The 19,739-nt window shown below is 33.5% G+C and overlaps 1 protein-coding gene across 4 annotated transcripts in view; it reads left to right on the top strand.

The window, feature by feature from the left end:
* Positions 1-19,739, top strand: part of LOC136828285 (carbonic anhydrase-related protein 10-like) — a 455,301-nt gene that overhangs the window by 322,646 nt on the left and 112,916 nt on the right. For all 4 annotated transcript variants that reach the window (XM_067086160.1, XM_067086159.1, XM_067086162.1 and 1 more), the window contains one exon: positions 17,895-18,116. In XM_067086160.1, coding sequence (XP_066942261.1) covers positions 17,895-18,116 — 222 coding nt within the window. The remainder of the gene's footprint in view (positions 1-17,894; positions 18,117-19,739) is intronic.

The following is a 19,739-nucleotide window of genomic DNA, read 5'->3' as shown; positions in this document are numbered from 1 at the left end:
CCACTGTATGTTGACCTTTCTGTCTGCCAAATCAAATCATGTTACTTGGTCTGTACATCTGAAGAGGAAGAGATGGAGAATTTTTTTTTTTTTTTTTTTTTTTGCAGTGGCTTTGCCATAAATGAAACCGATGTCTCGAGTCGGGCCAAAGGTCAAATGGGAATTTGTCAAACATATCTTGTTCGTACTTGTTAGCTCTGAGTGTTGATGTGGATGGTGAGAGAATGGAATGGGTTGATTTGTGTAAACAATTAGGGAGTAAATATGAGTGCTGATGATGGAGTATGGTATATTATTGGAGGGGAGGGGGTGTTCCCTCCTGAGGGAGGAAGATTCATGGTAAATGCTACAGCAATCTTTATACAGGTCATGTTATACTTGGCTTTTACTTCAGGAAAGACGTATGCATTTTTCGTTGATTTAAAAAGAGAATAATGTCCTAAAAGTACATCAGTTTTGAAGTATGGGAGTTTCTTATGATTAGAAATGTTGCTCTATAGCTTTAAATAAAATACCAAACTTTCAGATAAACAGTTAATTCAATATTCTTGTCGCGTAGTTTTATGAGAATGATTCCTGAATGGAGCTTTTTCGATGCTTTGTAACAAATCAGTACTGTAATGTTGTATTCCATAAGAAAACAAATGCTATCAGAATGACCAATTGTTCATCTTTTACTTGCCTGGAGACATATTGCACCTGTGGTCATTTACACATTTGTAGAAACTTTCAACATATGACAAAACACCTGTTGAAGAATTGTTTTGCTTTTGCACCGAGAGTTGCCTCTTTTTGAGTTAACAAATATAATTAATTTCATGGTCCATGATTTGATGGAGATCAAACGATGTTTTGAGAAATTTTTATTATATCAAAAGGTCATTCAATTCGAGAATAGTAATTTAGTTTAGGGAGAAAACATTTTTTTTTTAATTTTCCTTTTCCAATCCAGTTACTTGGAATGTTTTCATAACACATCCACCCATACATACACACATACTTATTTGTATGTATATAAATTCTCTCTGTCTCTAGAGAGAGAGAGAGAGATATCGCTTAGATTGTATGTATTTAGACATATACAGTATATATACAGTATATATATGTATATATATATATATATATATATATATATATATATATATATATATATATATATATATATATATATATATATCAATAATTCTATCTGGAAAGGCGTCATGTGCGCGATCATATCCCCCCCCCAAGCATCCCACGACGCTCCCTTCCCCGGCCCGCCATCTCTCGCAGATAATAATGATATAATAATAATAATAACAGACATTTCGGGCGGTCATTTCGCATTCAGTAACGCGAAAGGTCTAAAGAGGCTTACATGATATTTTGTAGAATTAGCATAAGAGCATCAGGGACTTTGTGCATCTTCTTTGAAATACTCTTTCGGTCTGTATTAAAGATACAGAAAGCGTCCATTTTCGTCTCGTTGCAACAATTTCGTTTTGCTGGCTTTTTTTTTTTTTTTTTTTTTTTTTTTGGTCGCCGGGTTAAGGTTGTTTGTTATTGATGTCGGGCTTGCGAATAATTGTTTTGGTCGTTTCCACAAAATAATCTGTTTTTTATTTTATTTTTTTTTTTTTTTTTTTTGTGTCCAGAAAATAGGGTGGGAGTGTTATAGTTATTATATCATCATCATCATAATAGTAATAATGATGATGAAGATGATGTTAATTATTATTATTATTATTATTTATTATTATTATTATTATTATTATTATTATTGCTTTTGATAAACAAATACTATTATGTGACGAGCCGAATAACCAGTAGAAAACCCCCCAATATAATAACATCACTTTTTTGTCTTGAATGAAATTATTCATCCGTAGTATCATCATAGCTTTGAATTAAAAATTAATATTTTATTTAAATATGGTAGAAATGATAGCTGATAACTATGAATGGATGTCTGAAAAGGCAATCTCAGATCGGCAATAAACTTGTATTCTGATGCTTTAGTGCTGATTCGGTATTAGTACAAAGTGCAGACATAAATGTTTACTGATATGCAAATATTTATTGATATTAGATGATGAATGAATATTTTGTGTTTATTATGGTGAAGATGGAGAAATTGAGCAATTTATTTAGAAGATATTATTGACAACTGTGGGCTACAGAACATCCAGAGAAGATGCTATAGTTTTCAAGGTTTTATAGCTTTGTCTTAATGTATTCAACTCTCAGTTTGATATTTACGTCCAAAAACAAACGAACAAAAACCTGAAAGGACAAAATTTCTCTCAACTAAACACGAACCTCGTCACTAGTCTCTTGATTGAAGGGAAGCCAGGTAATTGCGAATTGAAAAACCATAATGTGATATATAGAGGGAAGGATTATCGAATTGTTGTGATCATCTCTGGGGTTTCTTACAGTGAAAATTGATCCTTGTATGCATACACGTACAGGGAAGCTTTGCAGGTACAAGTTTGGTAAGCAGTTTTACATGCATACACAAATAATTGAGATATTTTATGAGTTTATTGAACTGGTTCATGCCTCGACCTATGTTAGAAAAAACAACAGGTGAGTGATGGCTTTGAAAGCGTTATGATAAGCAAATAGTATAGAAAAACTTATACCAGTGTATAAGTTTAGTAAGCAGGTTTACATGTTCACATAAATAATATAGATTTACTATGCTTTTATTGGACTGGTTCATGTAGTCATGTTTGGACGCCCCCGCAAAAAAAGCCAGTTAACAGATGGGTCATGGTTTGGAAAGGGTCATATTAAGCAACAGGGTATTACATTACCGGTACCGAATTAATGTCATAGGAGACGAAAATTTGCATATCCAGAATTATAGCTTATCTCTATGAATTTGTTAATTTATTTTTTTCTTTTTTGAGAAGTGATCTCTTCTTTCTTTCTGTAATTACCGTTACCTTCTGTTACTTCTTTCTGATGAACACCGTATTCTTTGGAAGCTTGAATTCCAAGTCAGTGGCCCTTGTGCTGGGCTTGTTCCATATCAATAGGGTTCATCTTTTGAATAATAATAATAATAATAATAATAATAATAATAATAATAATAATAATAATAATAATAATAATAATAATAATAATAACAATGATAAAATTATAATTATTATAATAACAGTAACAACAACAACAACAATATTAATAATAATAATAATAATAATAATAATAATAATAATAATAATAATAATAATAATAATAATAAAATTATAATAACAACAACAATAATAATAATAATAATAATAATAATGATAAAATTATAATTATTATAATAACAATAATAATAATAATAATAATAATAATAATAATAATAATAATAATAATAATTATGATAATTATAACAACAACAAACAATAATAATAATAATAATAATAATAATAATAATAATAATAATAATAATAATATAGTTAGAAATGGGATACACAGTGTAATACGTAAAGAGCATTACGAAAAGCTGAACTGCCCTGAGGAACATACACTGCAGCATTTATCCCGGATGTTTTGTCATAAAATGATTCTTCATCTGTAGAACAAAGGTGGATTTAAAATGCTGGAACCACAAGGTGCCTGCAGGCAAGAGGTAACCTGCGCTTTAATTAAAGAAGGCATACTTTGCGAGGTGGAATCTTCTGGTAATGTTTCTTGACGAAACTAACAGTGCTGGAAGATTTTGCTTATTTAGAAAAGGTAGTGGGTATAAGAGTGGAATGAGGAGGTCGGAGTGCATCCCTGATTAGTTTGTACTAAATAGAAGGCTGGCTGAGAAAAGATTTATATATATATATATATATGTATATATATATATATATATATATATATATATATATATATATATATATATATATATATATATATATATATATATATATATATATATATATATATATACATTTATATACACATATATATACATATGTATATACCTTTTCATTAAATATATTAAAATGTGGTTTTTCTTTATAAGGGTTTTTTTTTTTTTTTTTTTTTGCTTTGTTGATTAGTCTGAACACCAAACGGTTTTATTTTATTTTTTCAGAGCCTTGTTGTTTAATTTGATCTAGATTTAGTAATTGTTTTCGATCTCAATTACTCAAGTTTTATACTAGTCTCATCTACTCAGTAGTAGTAGTAATAATAATAATAATAATAATAATAATAATAATAATAATAATAATAATAATAATAATAATAATAATAGTCTCATCTGTCCCTGTCTGACTCATTCTCATTGATTTCGGCTACTGTTTCATTAACCAGAAACCCTTCTTACTCTCAGGCGGTTACGTAGCATCCTCTTGGCCACTCTCTCTAATATTCGTTTTGCGGAGATCAGGAATACAAGTATCAGTCGGTACAGGGTCAGTGGTTTTCCTGTCACCTGTTTCCCTTTGAGTCCTATAAATATATTTCTTTCAAGAGGCTGGTCTGTTGTGTTCTGGAAATTCCATATAGGATTTGCACTTTTTCTTCTTATTCTGAAAAACAAACTTAAATGTTTTTCTTTTCTTTGCTTTGAAGAAAATAAGAGATAGGTATTGTAGCCATTATAGAATAACTGTTCCGCTGATATAGTGGTTAGTGTCGTGGCATGCCGCTCAGATGTCGCGGGTTCGCTTCTCCCCCAGGGCGATGAAAAATCACTGGCCCTGTATCATGATCAGTTACTGCTGCAGTGTGGGGTCTGCGGTGGGAGGTTGGAACCAACATTATTCGTGTTTATGTAATTTTTTTTAGATAGGATGAGGGCCGTTTAAATGTAATATTCTTTTTTTTATGAATATTATTCATTTTCTTCAATACTGTCCATTAATCGTATGTTGATTTTTGTTGCCCCAAATGTTCATTTTAATGGACCTTATCTTTAGGGGGGAAAAGCATACCGGACTCTCTCTCTCTCTCTCTCTCTCTCTCTCTCTCTCTCTCTCTCTCTCTCTCTCTCTCTCTCTCTCTCTCTCTCTCTCTCTCTCTCTCTCATGTATTTGCAGAACATTCATTTTGATACAGTGCAAAGGTATTTTTTACCTTAGCCAGTCAATGAAATTTTGTGGGAAAAAAGTTTCGAATATTGAATTGGGAAATGCGTATCTCTGACATTGAAGTTGAAAAAGCGAAAAACACTAAAAAAGAAAAAAAAAACATATATGAAGAAATGAGGAATTCTTTTGACTGCAAAAATTGGGAAATAAATGCAATGATTAAAAAGATAAAGGATAAATAACTAAGTTTAATAAAGCAGAGATAAATCACATAGAAGAGAGCAAAAAAAAAAAAAATCTTTGGTGACAATAAAGCAAAAAAAAAAAAACCTTGGTAAAAAAAAAATGGATCGATTATCTAGTAGAGAGAAGTCACGCTCTTTTCGTTTAAAACTTATAGTTTTTTTTTTTTAAGTCAAGGTATTGGGCCAAATGTAATAAACAGAAATAGATTAAGTTCAGGAACTGCAGCATTATAGCTGAAAATTTTCAAATGCATTTCATATAGCAATGAAATTATGACGAAGGGAATAGAACTCTACTGAAATCTAAAAATTGTTATTAATATTTTCGTCAGATCTTATAGTTGAAGATATTGCAGAATTCGAGAAATTTAAATAAAAGCTCGACTCTAAATATTTATATCTATTAAAAGAATCCTACGACCTAATCATGTTTTCTCTCTCTCTCTCTCTCTCTCTCTCTCTCTCTCTCTCTCTCTCTCTCTCTCTCTCTCTCTCTCTCAGTGGGTTCATAAATCTACTGAACTCCGTAGGGGGTTAGTGGAGTCAGTGCCTCATGCGGTGCACTGTAGGCGTTACTTAAGGTTCTTTGCAGCGTCCCTTCGGCCCCTGGCTGCAACCCCTTCCATTCCCTTTACTGTACCTCCGTTCATATTCTCTTTCATCTTATTTTCCACCATCTCCTAACAATTGATTCATAGTGCAACTACGAGCTTTCCCTCCTGTTACACCTTTCAAACCCTTTACTGTCAATTTCCGTTTCACCTCTAAATGACACCATAGGTCCCAGCGCTTGGTCTTTGCCCTAAATTCTATATTCTATCCTATAAAAATACCGAATTTCAGATGGCCTAAATTCTATATTGTATTCTATAAAAATACCGAATTTCAGATGACCCAAATTCTATATTCTGTTCTATAAAAATACCTAATTTCAGATGACCCAAATTCTGTATTCTATTCTATAAAAATACCGAACTTCAGATGACCCAAATTCTATATTCTATTCTATAAAAATACCGAATTTCAGATGACCCAAATTCTGTATTCTATTCTATAAAAATACCGAATTTCAGATGGCCTAAAATCTATATTCTATTCTATAAATTTACCGAATTACAGAAATCACTGTAATGGCATAATCTGCCTGCCTCCTAATGGCTGCAGTGACTACTTTCCAAAAACTGGTCCCGAAATGCTTTTCCCCGAATCCTCGCCAGGGTCACTGGACGACGTATTTCCCCGATCGCAGAAATTCGGCCACCTTTTCCACGTACTTTCGCCGAATCACTCTCCGTTTCAGATTTCTGTAGAACGCAGCTGAACATTTTTTTGTTTTTGTTTTTATGTTTCGTAAATTACGAGTCTGAGATCGAAGGCTGGTTGGATTCGCATTTCCTTGATGTGAGTGCATCGATAGTTTGAAGGTGGTTCTCGCTACTTGAGTTAAATTTGTAGTTTTCTTTTTGAGAAGTTAAAACATTTAATAGATACAGGGAAAGCTTATTGTTTTCAGCGTTGAATGTGCCATCAGTTATCTGTTGGTTCTCCCTACTTGAGTTAAATATGTACTGTTTTCGTTTTGAAAAATTAAAACCGTTGCTGGATACGTTGTTTTCAGTGTTGAATGTTGTTCGATCGGTTATCTGTTGATAATCTGAAAATACCACTCCTGGCTTTAGTCAGGGTTTTTCTATTTATCAGAAATCGACATTGCTGATAGTTAGAAGAACAAGTAAAAAATGAGCCGAACTTTTTTCGAGTTTTCTGTACAGCGTATATTGCTGTATGAAACTCTCACCCACGACCCATGAAACTCTCAGCCGGCCGTAGTGGCCTGTGTTGTTGCGGTGCCAGACGCTTGATCAAGGCTAAATTTAACCTTAAATAAAATGAAAACTACTGAGGCTAGAGGGCTGCAATTTGGTATGTTTGACGATTGGAGGACGGATGATCACCATACCAATTTGCATCGCCCAAGCCTTAGTAGTTTTTAAGATCTGAGGGCGGACAGAAAAAGTGCGGACGGACAGACAAATAGCCATCTCAATAGTTTTATTTTACAGAAAACTAAAATTATGCTACGGAAATTGAATGTAAGAAATTAAAACTTAGACACTTCAACTGTTCGTTTTGTGCGCGAATAACGTTTTTGACGATAAACTATTTTTGTGGGATATTTACTCTGTGAATGTCTTTTTGTCTGCATATTTACATTTTCTGGAACATTTTATGCCTGATATTGACATGTTACGATAGGTTTCGTTATAAATAGTTTTTTTTTCTTTTTATTTATTTGTTAGTACAGGGGGAAGGGAGACCGCCAAGAGTAATTAGTATTGGTTTTATACACACACACATATACGTGTATATATATATATACATGTATATATATACACACATGTATATGTGTATGTGTGTATAAAACCAGAATTAGTATTGGTTTTATACAAACACATACACATACATGTGTGTATATATATACATATATATACATGTATATATATATCTACACGTATATGTGTATATGTGTATAAAATCAGTGCTAATTACTCTTCGGTCTCCCTTTCCCCCCGTGCTAACAAATAATTAAAAAAAAACTAGTTATAATGAAACCTATCGTAACATTCCAATAACAATCATAAAATTGTTAATATATATATATATATATATATACATACATATATACACACATATATATATATATATATATATATATATATATATATATATATATATATATATATATATATATATATATATATATATATATATATATATATATATATATATATATATATATATATATATATATATATATATATATATATATAGGCGTGTGTGTGTGTGTGTGCTTGTGTGATCCCTGAAGGGTTTTCTGAAAATGTTAATTTGACTCCGTCGACTCCGTAAACAACTTCAAGTCCCGCCTCTTGGGAAAAGCAGAGGTTTTATTTCTCTCGTATAACAACTGAAAACGCAAAAATATTATTTGGCCGACGTGAAAAATGTACGTCGGAGAGAGGGATTGGCAGTTTCTGCATTTTTGGGGGGCCAGAAGAGAAACTGATGTTTGCAACACTTGATCTCTCTCTCTCTCTCTCTGATGTTTGCAATACTTTATTCTCTCTCTCTCTCTCTCTCTCTCTCTCTCTCTCTCTCTCTCTCTCTCTCTCTCTCTCTCTGGAAACGTCAGAAGTAAATGCCTGAAATAAATTCGGCGTAGATTGACGGAGGGAAGTCTCTGGCTCTTAAGAGTTGATCTCTTTCGCTTAACCTTTTTTTTCCCAGCATCTCTTTTCTGTGTGTGTGTGTGTGTGTGATTCTGTTGCTGAAAGGTTAGGTTTTCAAGTATTCACTTGTTTTTCTTTCAGTCGGAATGTATCATTCATTCATAGAACCATTTAGGCTCGCTGCTGCTACTTTCTTTTTAGCCCTTGATTGGGGCAGCCGGGTTTTTAGGGAGGCCCTCCTTCGCGTTCCATGTCAAAAAACGAGGCGTACCTTCCCTTTTTTATAGGTCGTCCTGATATATTAATTGGGTAAAGAAATCCCAGTTAAATTCGAATGGGAAGTTAGAAGCAGTGTTTTGATTTTGTCTCAACAGATTAAAGTTTGTTGTGGTTGATTGTGTCCGCTCTACGTTCAGTTTTTTTCGGAATATTTTCTTCCAGATTATTTATCCTGCTTATATTGCTCTCGGGTAAATGTAACTTTGAATGACATTTGAATTCTTATTTGTTTGATATCGATGCCTTTAGTGTTGTTAGACTGCTTTTGCCAAATAATTTTGTAAGTTTTTCAGTGATTGTCAAGTTTTCTTTTTAATGCAAATAAATTGCACTGGAATTACTGTAAGCTTTCGCAATATCCGATAGAGCGGGATGATGGTTTCCTTTGGCGTAGGATGACATGTTTGTATTTAGATTTACTAAAAAGAAAGAAAAACATTGCACAGAGAAGTTAATTATTCATCATCCGAAGCTAACTACAGGATATTGTGCCCGACCGAACTCGAAGACTGGTTGACGTCAGAAAAAAAGTGTCATTCAAGAAATACTTATATCCAGCCATTATTCAGCATCGCGGTATAAAAAATTTTTGCAAAACTGAAGGAAATGAATGACATATTCAACTCGCTGTGCGCTCGTGTCCCACTGATCTACTGCAAGTGAGATTTTGGGGCTTAACGAATCCCAGAATTTCCAAGAGAGCAGAAATGTTAGAACGAGAGACACTGTTCCTCTGGTGATATCTCCCGCGCTGCACAAAACGCCAGCTTTTTCTTCTGCATATTTTATTTTCTTGCAAAGGCAGAGGATGTACATTACCGTTCCTTTTAAAGGTTGACCGGCTACATCGTTACTTTAAAAGGTTAGAGGATATCAGTTCTCTTCTTTTCGCTCTGGCGAAAGACGAGCATTTTCGCTTCTCTTCGGCTGCAGAGAAATTGTTTTCAGGAGACTCGAAATGTAGAAGTATTGTTATTTTTACGGGGGGGTCACTTCCTGGGGTCGAGTTTTGATCCATTTACATCGAATGGAAGAGGAAATATATATTTATCTATCCTTCTACCCTCTTTATTTATTAGTTCCATGAACAGAATTAATATTTCAAGCTGGGATGCAGGGCGCAAAGAGCTTTGGTTTCTGAATGTAGAAAAGTCGTGCGATTTCACATTCCGTTTTAGGTTCTGTAATAATATGGCTTTGCAGAATAGACGTGGGTGTACGTAGTAATGAAAATTATATATGTATGTATGTATGTTTTTTAAACTGGGTTAATTTGACAGTGTTGCTAATTAATGCATTTGACGTCAGAGAAACCTGAGGATTCTGATTTTTCTTGCTCTCCTTTGTACAGTAGATCCTTGGAAAATATCATGATTGACGTCATTCTGAACTATATATATATATATATATATATATATATATATATATATATATATATATATATATATATATATATATATATATATATATATATAATATACAGTATATATATATGTACAGTACATATATATATGTATTATATGTATATATATGTATAATTTATATATATATATATATATATACACACATATGCATATACATACATACATATATACATTATGTATATACCTATACACAGTATAATATTTAGCTAAATAAGCAACGTGATTATAGAACGAGATATGGTGTGAAAGGTAAAGGGAATCATATTCTAAATTGTCGAATTTGGCAGATAATTTATGTTGTGTTGATGCAGATTCTTTGTTGCTGAATATCGCCTGTCCTACCCTCGTCCCCCTGTCGTCATAATTCAGGCTACCTTTTGAGTTTTTGAATGCACTGATTAGAATTTCCTGCACTGGAAAGGCTACAGCGCTTCGGAAAGTTAGCTAAACGCGCAGAAGTTTTTCGTGGTCGAATATTTTAAAGGTTAGAATTTGCTATAAAAAGTTCACATAGCTTTCAACAAGTGCGCTAATTATATTTTTAACTTCGTATTGTATACTGAATTTTCAAATTTTGCATGTTACCATTAGCTGATGTGTTCAATATTGTATGTGATATTGCAAGACTTATTTCTCCAGCTATATTCCAAACATGATAGGAATAGAATAGTAGAAACCAGTAGAAATGACATTAACCTAGATTAGGAAAGAGTATTGAATTTGCTAACGTTAGCTAGGTCCGTAGTTTGCTCCTGGCCTACCGCCCACAACCCAACCCAGCAGATAATAGGGACTTGCATATCATACTTGGGTCCAAAAAAAAAAAAAAAAAAAAAAAAAGGCCGTGTTGCTAGCAACTTCATCCCTGAAGACTTGCTGAGAAACCAGAGGGCTGTGCCCTTCTGGTGGCCCCACCCCACCCACAAAATAATGGGGATATTGTGAATAAAAGATGTTTTCACTAAATAGGCGTTTCCCGTAACAGGGGATGGTTAAGAGAAGAGAGCTAATTATTCAGTAATTACCACGTTCATCTTTTTACAGTAATGAAGGATTAGGCATTAGACCCCTGTGCAGACAGTTTCCACATTTACCCTCATCACCATAGTCTAATTGATATTTGCTTTTCACTTTCTGTGCTTATAAAGCACTATCAAACTAATGCCATTACCAAATAACACTTTATACGCTCTCTCTCTCTCTCTCTCTCTCTCTGCTCGTAATGTTGTTGTTACTTGGCTCTCCCAGGAAAACAAAAGTTGAGTGAACATCATACAAGAAAGTAATTCCCTTATTATATTAGTGTAATTCTATGAAGAAATCATGCAGATGGCGTTGCTCTATAAGTTTATGTCCTAAATATACCGTATTCACGTATTCATTCTGTCGTCTGCTGTGGTGCAGAGATTACGCCAAGTTAATCCCCCTGGACGGTACTCTTGTAATACGCGGTAAGTTCAGTAGACCCCTGCTGCTTGTTCGTTCACGCATTTTTTTGAAGATCTCTCGGGTATATTTAGACGAGAGCGATATCTGGAGACCACGGGGTTAGAAAGGAGATATTTCTCACGGAGAAGAAAAACATTTTGTAACGAGGAATTTGACTATGTGCTAAGATTATTTAAAAAAACATAACTTGGATTCTGATATGTACTGTGCCGAATCTTGGGTCTCTGAGAAGCTGACACAAAATTCTAAGACTCTAGTCGTACCCAACAACGCAGAGTATGATATTGCTTTCTTTATTATGTAAGAATCTCTCTCTCTCTCTCTCTCTCTCTCTCTCTCTCTCTCTCTCTCTCTCTCTCTCTCTCAAACGTAACGTACATATGTTTTCAAACGCATTGTATTATGTGCAGTTGCTTGTTTATAGTGCTTCGACACTCGTTCACTGTCTTAATTACTTAGTTGTTATAGATAAATGTGAAATAAACAATAAATGAAAAAATAAATAGATAACTAAATAACGGACTAATTACACACTGGTATCTCAGCGCTTCAGAATCGGCGAAATATTCGGTAGAATCAGAGTGACTTGACTCACAAAGAAGAAGAAGAAGAAGAAGAAGAAGAAGAAGAAGAAGAAGAAGAAGAAGACAGCACTGGAGGTCTTCTAATATATATTCCGAAATTTTTATCTCCGCCAAACTTGGAGAAACTTGAAGCTATTGTTTACTGTTAGTTGCGTAGTTCTGTTCCGGAAGTTTTCTATATTCCCCCAAGGAGAGTGTTTGGAAAAGGTACTTGGTCCGTCGACTTCCAGAGGCCCTCAGCTTTTCTTTATAATTTAGGGGCCTTGCTCCGAGTTGTTTTAGATGGTTTCTTGCGGTGCTCTTTCTTTTTTTACCAAATTGAAAAAGGAGTGGTCTGTTTATTTCTTTGCTTTGTGTACGTATATAAATACCCGTTTATCTGTTCAGTTCTTGTCATCATCGACGTTAAAACTATAATAAGAATTAAAATTATAATACAAAATACCCGTTTATCTGTTCATTTCTTTTCATCATCGACGTTAAAACTATAATAAAAGTTAAAATTATAATACAAAATACCCATTTATCTGTTCATTTCTTTTCATCATCGACGTTTAAAACCATAATAAAAGTTAAAATTGTAATACAAAATTATATATAAAACATAAAAATAATAAAAAACTCGTTTATGTTCAGTTCTTTTCATCATCGACGTTAAAACTATAATAAAACTCCTTTTTCAACAGAGCGCCAGCAAGAATCATGTATTATGGTTATGACGTAGATGACTCTTGCGGTGCTCTGTTAAAAAAGGAGGGGTCTATATACTTTTTTTGCTTAATGTTTTATATATAATTTTGTATCATAGTTTTTATTTTTTGTTATAGTTTTAACGTCGATGCTAAAAAGAACTGAAGAGATAAATGGGTATTTTAGGGAATTTCTTGCAATGTATTTTAACTCTTTTAGTTTTGTTCACGAACGCTTGATTTGGTGAGGACAACTCTTGGTTTCTAAATGCTATTAAATGCATTTTTTTACATAATTTCATGTTTCTTATACTTAAGAGGAATAGAGTGAAAGGGAGTTATCAAGCCATCTTTCTTGATAGGAAACAGTTTGAAAGAGAGAGAGAGAGAAGATAAAATGACAAATCATTCATCATCAGTTAATCATTTTTTCAAGAAATCTATATATTAGAAGGAGATGAAGTTATATAAAATATATGCATGGTATCAAGCCTTTTATTTATATATATATATAGTATATCTATATACATATATATTTATATATGTATATTATATATATATATATATATATATATATATTTATATACATATATATATATATATATATATATATATATATATATATATATATATATATATATATATATATATATATATATATATATATATATATAAAGTATGCAGATTTCCAAACAATCTTATAAGAAAGCTATATGAGAGAGAGAGAGAGAGAGAGAGAGAGAGAGAGAGAGAGAGAGAGAGAGAGAGAGAGAGAGAGAGAGAGAGAAGAGCAACTCACGGGAATGGGTGACCTGCATGAACTGTTTATGGGAAACAGCTTGAATTATTACGCAAATTATTTTTCTATTGATTCCCTTCCAAATGGAAAGGCAATACACAAGAATACCGCCTTTTCCTTCTCTCTCTCTCTCTCTCTCTCTCTCTCTCTCTCTCTCTCTCTCTCTCTCTCTCTCTCTCTCTCTCTCATTCCTCGGCAGTCTATTAGCGATCGGAAATCTGTTTACATCACGTGGCCAGAACAAGGCCATGCATAAAGGGGTGTCCGGAAGATTTATAAAACGGACGGAATATCGGAAAAAATATTCCCGGCGATCACTCCCGGCCGCCCGGGGACGATGTATTGATCAATTATCAGACTATAACAATTTCCCACGGGAGTCGATACGAGCCTCCCGGATGCTCCTTCTTCCCGGGACGTCCATTTAACCCCTCTCGTAATTCTTCGCCTTGTTTTCAAAGGCCTTTCGCCGCAAGAAAGCGTGATGATGATTATTATTATTATCATTATTATTATTGTTATTATTATTGTTGTTGTTATTATTATTTTTTTTATGATTGTTATTATTATCTAGTCTCTAGTGCTTATTTATAAGATGGATGAAAAATATTTCGGCAGGTTGATTTAGGAGGGAAGGTTGACACTGCTAACTTTATTGACTGACATTTTCAAATAGTCATTCCATCCATCAGGTCATACAACATTACCACACACACACACACACACACACACACACACATATATGTATATATATTATTATATAGCATATTTTCTTTCTTATTCAATTTCTATTGAAGTTAATGGCATTGTTCGCAGATACTGTCTTCTTATCGAGACTTTGAATCAGTCTATACTTCTTCACTTTCTCTTCAGGTAAGCTTCTGAGGAATAAGGAAAAAATATTCAACATTCTCTCCATATATAATATATATATGTATATATGAACATTTTCTAGTTACAATTTCTATTTCTAATTTTAGCTAGCGTGACATCTTTTATTTCACAAATGTCATCAAAAAGAATGTTTAGTGGTTCTGCATTTTATTTATACCGAGGACATACCTGGAAAGGAACCATTCGACAAGGCATTTTGCTCTTATTAGTAGACAAGCAAAGCGTGTATAATAATTCAAGCAGAAAACTTCAGTGTATGAAATTTTAAGGCGGAATAAAATAATTAATTGATATTTCAGGTACGGCCATCTTTAGAACTGCCGAAAAACGTAGCTTTCATTTTGTTTATATGATTGAAGAAAGCTCAGATAAGGTAAAAACTTGACAAAAGAATCTTGTCGCGAGGTGTACGAATCATATACTGTGTAATTCTCAGCGGGAAAAATAGTTAGATCTAGAAAAATTCCGAATTACATTTTCTGAAATTCAGCGTTAAAAAGTGAATTAGATCTAGAAAAATTTAAATAAGAATTCCAGATGGCAGTCTTGAGCTTTTTACAGGGGTTAAAGATTCACGGTTTTAGTTTTCTGAAACGAAAACTATTGTGGCTGCTATATCTGTCCGTCTGCACTTTTCTGTCCGTCTTCAAATCTAAAAAACTACTGAGGCTAGAGGGCTGCAAATTTGTATGTTGATCATCTACCCTCCAGTCATCAAGCATACCAAATTGCAGCACTCTAGCCTCAGTAGTTTTTATTTTATTTAAGGTTAAAGTTAGCCATAATCGTGCGTCTGGCAACGATATACTGTAGGTCAGGCCACCACCGGGCTGTGGTTAAAGTTTCATGGGCGGCGGCTCATGCAGTATTATACCGAGACCACTGAAAGATACACCTATTTTCGGTGGCCTTGATGATGAACAGGAAACTCGATTGCGCCGAAGAAACTTCGGTGCATTTTTTACTTGTTTTGACTTTTCAATGAACACATCACATACAAAACTTTAGCGTACGCAATTGTCCCAGTTGGTTTGGCAAGCCCAGTCCAGAGGTTTACACCGGGCCTGCTATTCCACTGAACACCTTACTACACTTGACTTACCTTTAGGCAACTTGGTCATTTCGGCAGGACTTTGAGATTACATAAAAAAACACTCTAGGTATAATGGTTTTCCAACTTAGGAGCCAGATAATAAGATAATTACAACTCTGACTTTATACAGATAACTAACAATCATCTTAGCATTTCTCAGATTGTGCTTCATTAAGAAAAAAAAAAAAATATTTGTCGTCATTTGAAACTTAATCCCTCCATGACAATCAGCGGAATACGACCCCGTGTCTTGGCATTCGAATCACCCTCAAAATATTCCCGGTGTATCCCCATGAAAGGTATGGCCCGGAAAAAAAACATCGAAAATTAATTATGTTATTAATTAAAGACTAAATTAACGTTCTCTTCTACCATGATTATTTAACACTCCAGTTACTCTGAGCTGTAATATACAATTAGCGTTTTTGGTAATTAGATATTTGATGGGGATGTCGAGGGACGAGGATTGTTCGGGTCCACACGTCGTCAGCTCTGATTCTTTTTTTTTTTTTTTTTTTGGCGGCAGTTCGCCAGAAATATTTTGAAAAGAGATTTAGGAAACTTTCAGTAATTGAGTTTTGGATTTGCGATTGCTCCGTATTGGCGTAAAATTTTGTGTTCGTTTTGTATAGAACGCAGTTATTTATGTAAGCATAATGTTATGTATAATTATTTATTTTTTGCTGATAGAGTTTGTCTTACATATATATATATATATATATATATATATATATATATATATATATATATATATATATATATATATATATATATATATATATATATATATAAGGAGGAACAGGATAGCCAGAAGACGTGGTAAAATTACAGACATTATTATTCCTTAGAAATTAACAGAATAATAATGTCTGCAATTTTACAATCTTCTGGCTATCCTGTTCCTCCTTAAATTGAAGTTTTCTAGAAACGACAACATAACCAGTTATACACATATACATATATATATATATATATATATATATATATATATATATATATATATATATATATATATCTTGTTTCTTAGCTTAATTTATTTTAGTTAAAAGATCACTCTGGGCGCTGTTTTGGATCAACCTTTTATTTAAACCTTTACTGAATTTATATCATGTTCTCCAGATAGTTTCCTCTACAACAAATAATTAATATTTTTGAGCAAACGTTGTTTTCATGCTTTATCCATGAGGTTTGCTCTTCGTAGCCTTTAATATTCTTTCAACTGCTCTGCTAGAAATTTTGTCATTGCCTGATGACCAGCAAACTAAAATATATGATGATCTAACTCCTCTCTAAATATAAGGAATTCCTTAATGGCCTCATCATTTTCCACAGCACAGTGAATTGATTGTTGTTTGACATCTCGTCCAGTTCTGTAGATCATCATTCTCCTTTTGGCCGCTTGATTTAAAAGCAAACTCTAGTCATTCCCCTGTCCATTCAGTAAACGTACCATAGTTTTTCCCTAATGGGAACCTGTACGGTTCTTCACAAGCTCAGAGGCTTGATTTATAATAATCTCGTCCTTAGAAATAAAATCTGAACATCCCTTCTTTTTCCAGTAAGAATTTGCATTGAAGTACCCAAGCCATCTAAAGATTTATTTAATATTTATGTCCTTAAGAATAAACTAAATATCCTGTGTTTTTAGTGAGGATTCTACACAAGCCTTAGTTGTTCCACCCAACTAGTCTCCTTTATAGCACGGGTGTTTTACCATTTTCCGAATTTTACATTGCAGCAGCAAGACAGTACATACCCTCATATGCCTGTCTTTCTAGTTAGAATCTGTACGGTCCCACACTGGTGTTTTGCCATTTTTCTGCCTTTTCCCTTTATTATGTGGTAATAATTTTTACACAGAGAATCTCTGTGGCCTTACAGAAACCATTTTATTTTTTTAATCTCACAGCTTCTGCTACAATTGCTGAAATAAAAAAGTTAAATTAATAATAATAATAATAATAATAATAATAATAATAATAATAATTATTATTATTATTATTATTATTATTATTATTATTATTATTATTTTATTTTATTTTATTTTTTTTTTTATTTTTGCTGAAAAAATAACAAGCTATATAAAAATATATTTTGCTTTAATTATTCATAAGCATCCTCGCACCCCCTAGGGATGCGAGCACCCCTGGTTAAGAGCCACTGTGCTACATCATCTCACATTACCATATTCTCCCTCCCCCCCTTCAGGTAGCCAACCAGGGCAATCCAGAACTCCGACTCCTGACGGACGCCATGGAGAAGATCCGATACTCAGGAAGTTGGACGCCGGTGGAACACTTGAGCATACACGGGCTCCTTCCCTCCACCAAGAATTACATGACTTACGAGGGCTCGCTGACGCAGCCGCCCTGTCACGAAACGGTGACATGGATAGTGATTAATAAGCCCATCTACATCACTAAACAGCAGGTGAGCTCTGTCGGGATGGAGTGGAGGCGCCCCTGGTGGTCTCTCACCTGAGAGGTCCTCCCGGTGTGATGTTTACATTTTTATTTTTATTTTTTGTTTATCCGTTAATTTGTTTATTTATTTGCCATTGATTTTCCCTTTTGTGGCGTTGGACATCGCTTGTAATAATATAGATATTTTTCCAAGTAAGAGGTCCTGGGGTCGATCCCGATGTGAGATTTACATATTTTTTTTTATTTTTTTGTTTATCTGTCAATTTGTTTATTTATTTATCATTGACTTTCCTTTCTGTGGTGTTGGATATCGCGTGTAAGCATTTAAATTTTTTTCCAAGTAAATTTTTTGATTTTGGTTACTCACGGGTAAATGATTTTCCTGTACATTTCAATAATTTACTTAAGAAATGAGATTTTATTTATTTTTTTGGTTTTCTCACAAAAGGAAAGCATATTTTTTTTGCAAATTGCAAACAATAGTTTTTTATATAATTCCTTTCGCTGGTATAAGAATGAACAAATACATCATTTTAGCTCTACGAAGTTTCGCCTATATATCATGTCTTCTTAATGCTTGAATGTTTCAGAATACTTGCTTTACGAAGCAGAATTCATCTATGAATGAACATCTACCATTGTGTGTTTACGTTTTAATCTCATAGTCAATTACTGGTAATTTTACCCAAATTCCTTGTTGCAATTTCCGTCTTAGAGGGGAATTTAATAGAGCATTAAGAGTACCATAAAATCTTAATTCTCTCGTTAATTACAAGGTGGCTTCTGTTACGAGCGACCTTATATAAGATTTAAGACCTCTTTGCTTATAAAGCATTTTCTGCTACGTGCGTCATTGCGAATATCAGTTTTTAATTGAAATACATAATTTTCTTTAGTGAGGTTATAAATGTGGGTAATTGATGCATTTATTGAATTATAAATATAAGATGATACTGATGACTTTCACAGCCAGATCTGTCACTCACTTCATATCTGCTCTTTATTGACCAACTTATATCTGAGAGTGGAATCAGCAGATGATTGCTAGAAAATTCTCTTCGTCAGATAGTCCTAACAGCTTAAATAAGAAATACTATCTCACGCAGAACGTCGGTATATTGCGCGCACTTTCATTCACCTTGGCATACGTGAAAGTTTCACCAGACTTTTGCAGTGCTGCGAATTTAATTTTTAACCAGCAGGTGCAGTGAACGTAAGAAATTAATTACGCCTCTGTATTTTAGCTCCTGACATTTATTTCGTTGCCAATGAGCTTGAAAAAGAAAGAAGGCCACAGTGCGCCGATGCGTAAATATAATGGGAATTGTACAGAAATGATTGCAATTACCGATTTAATACCCAAAGTTCATCACAGCTCACTGCTGCTCGTGTTATTGTTGTAAATTATTTTCAGTGCTTGTATGTGTGACGATAATTCACAGGCCAGAATCCTTGCCTGACTGGGAAAGGTCGTGCCAAATAGATCTTGTTTTTAAACATGGTTGATGGTCGTGTTAATGTAATGATTTTTTGCATCTTTGGCACTTGTTATAAAAGTTACATTATTTTAACCATACCATGATGGCCGTAATAATGCAATCCTTTTTTATCCCTGGGCACTTGGTATAAA

The sequence above is a fragment of the Macrobrachium rosenbergii genome, chromosome 42 (genome assembly GCF_040412425.1).
Source record: "Macrobrachium rosenbergii isolate ZJJX-2024 chromosome 42, ASM4041242v1, whole genome shotgun sequence".
Taxonomy (NCBI): domain Eukaryota; kingdom Metazoa; phylum Arthropoda; class Malacostraca; order Decapoda; family Palaemonidae; genus Macrobrachium; species Macrobrachium rosenbergii.
This window is presented reverse-complemented; position numbering and strand designations above follow the sequence as displayed.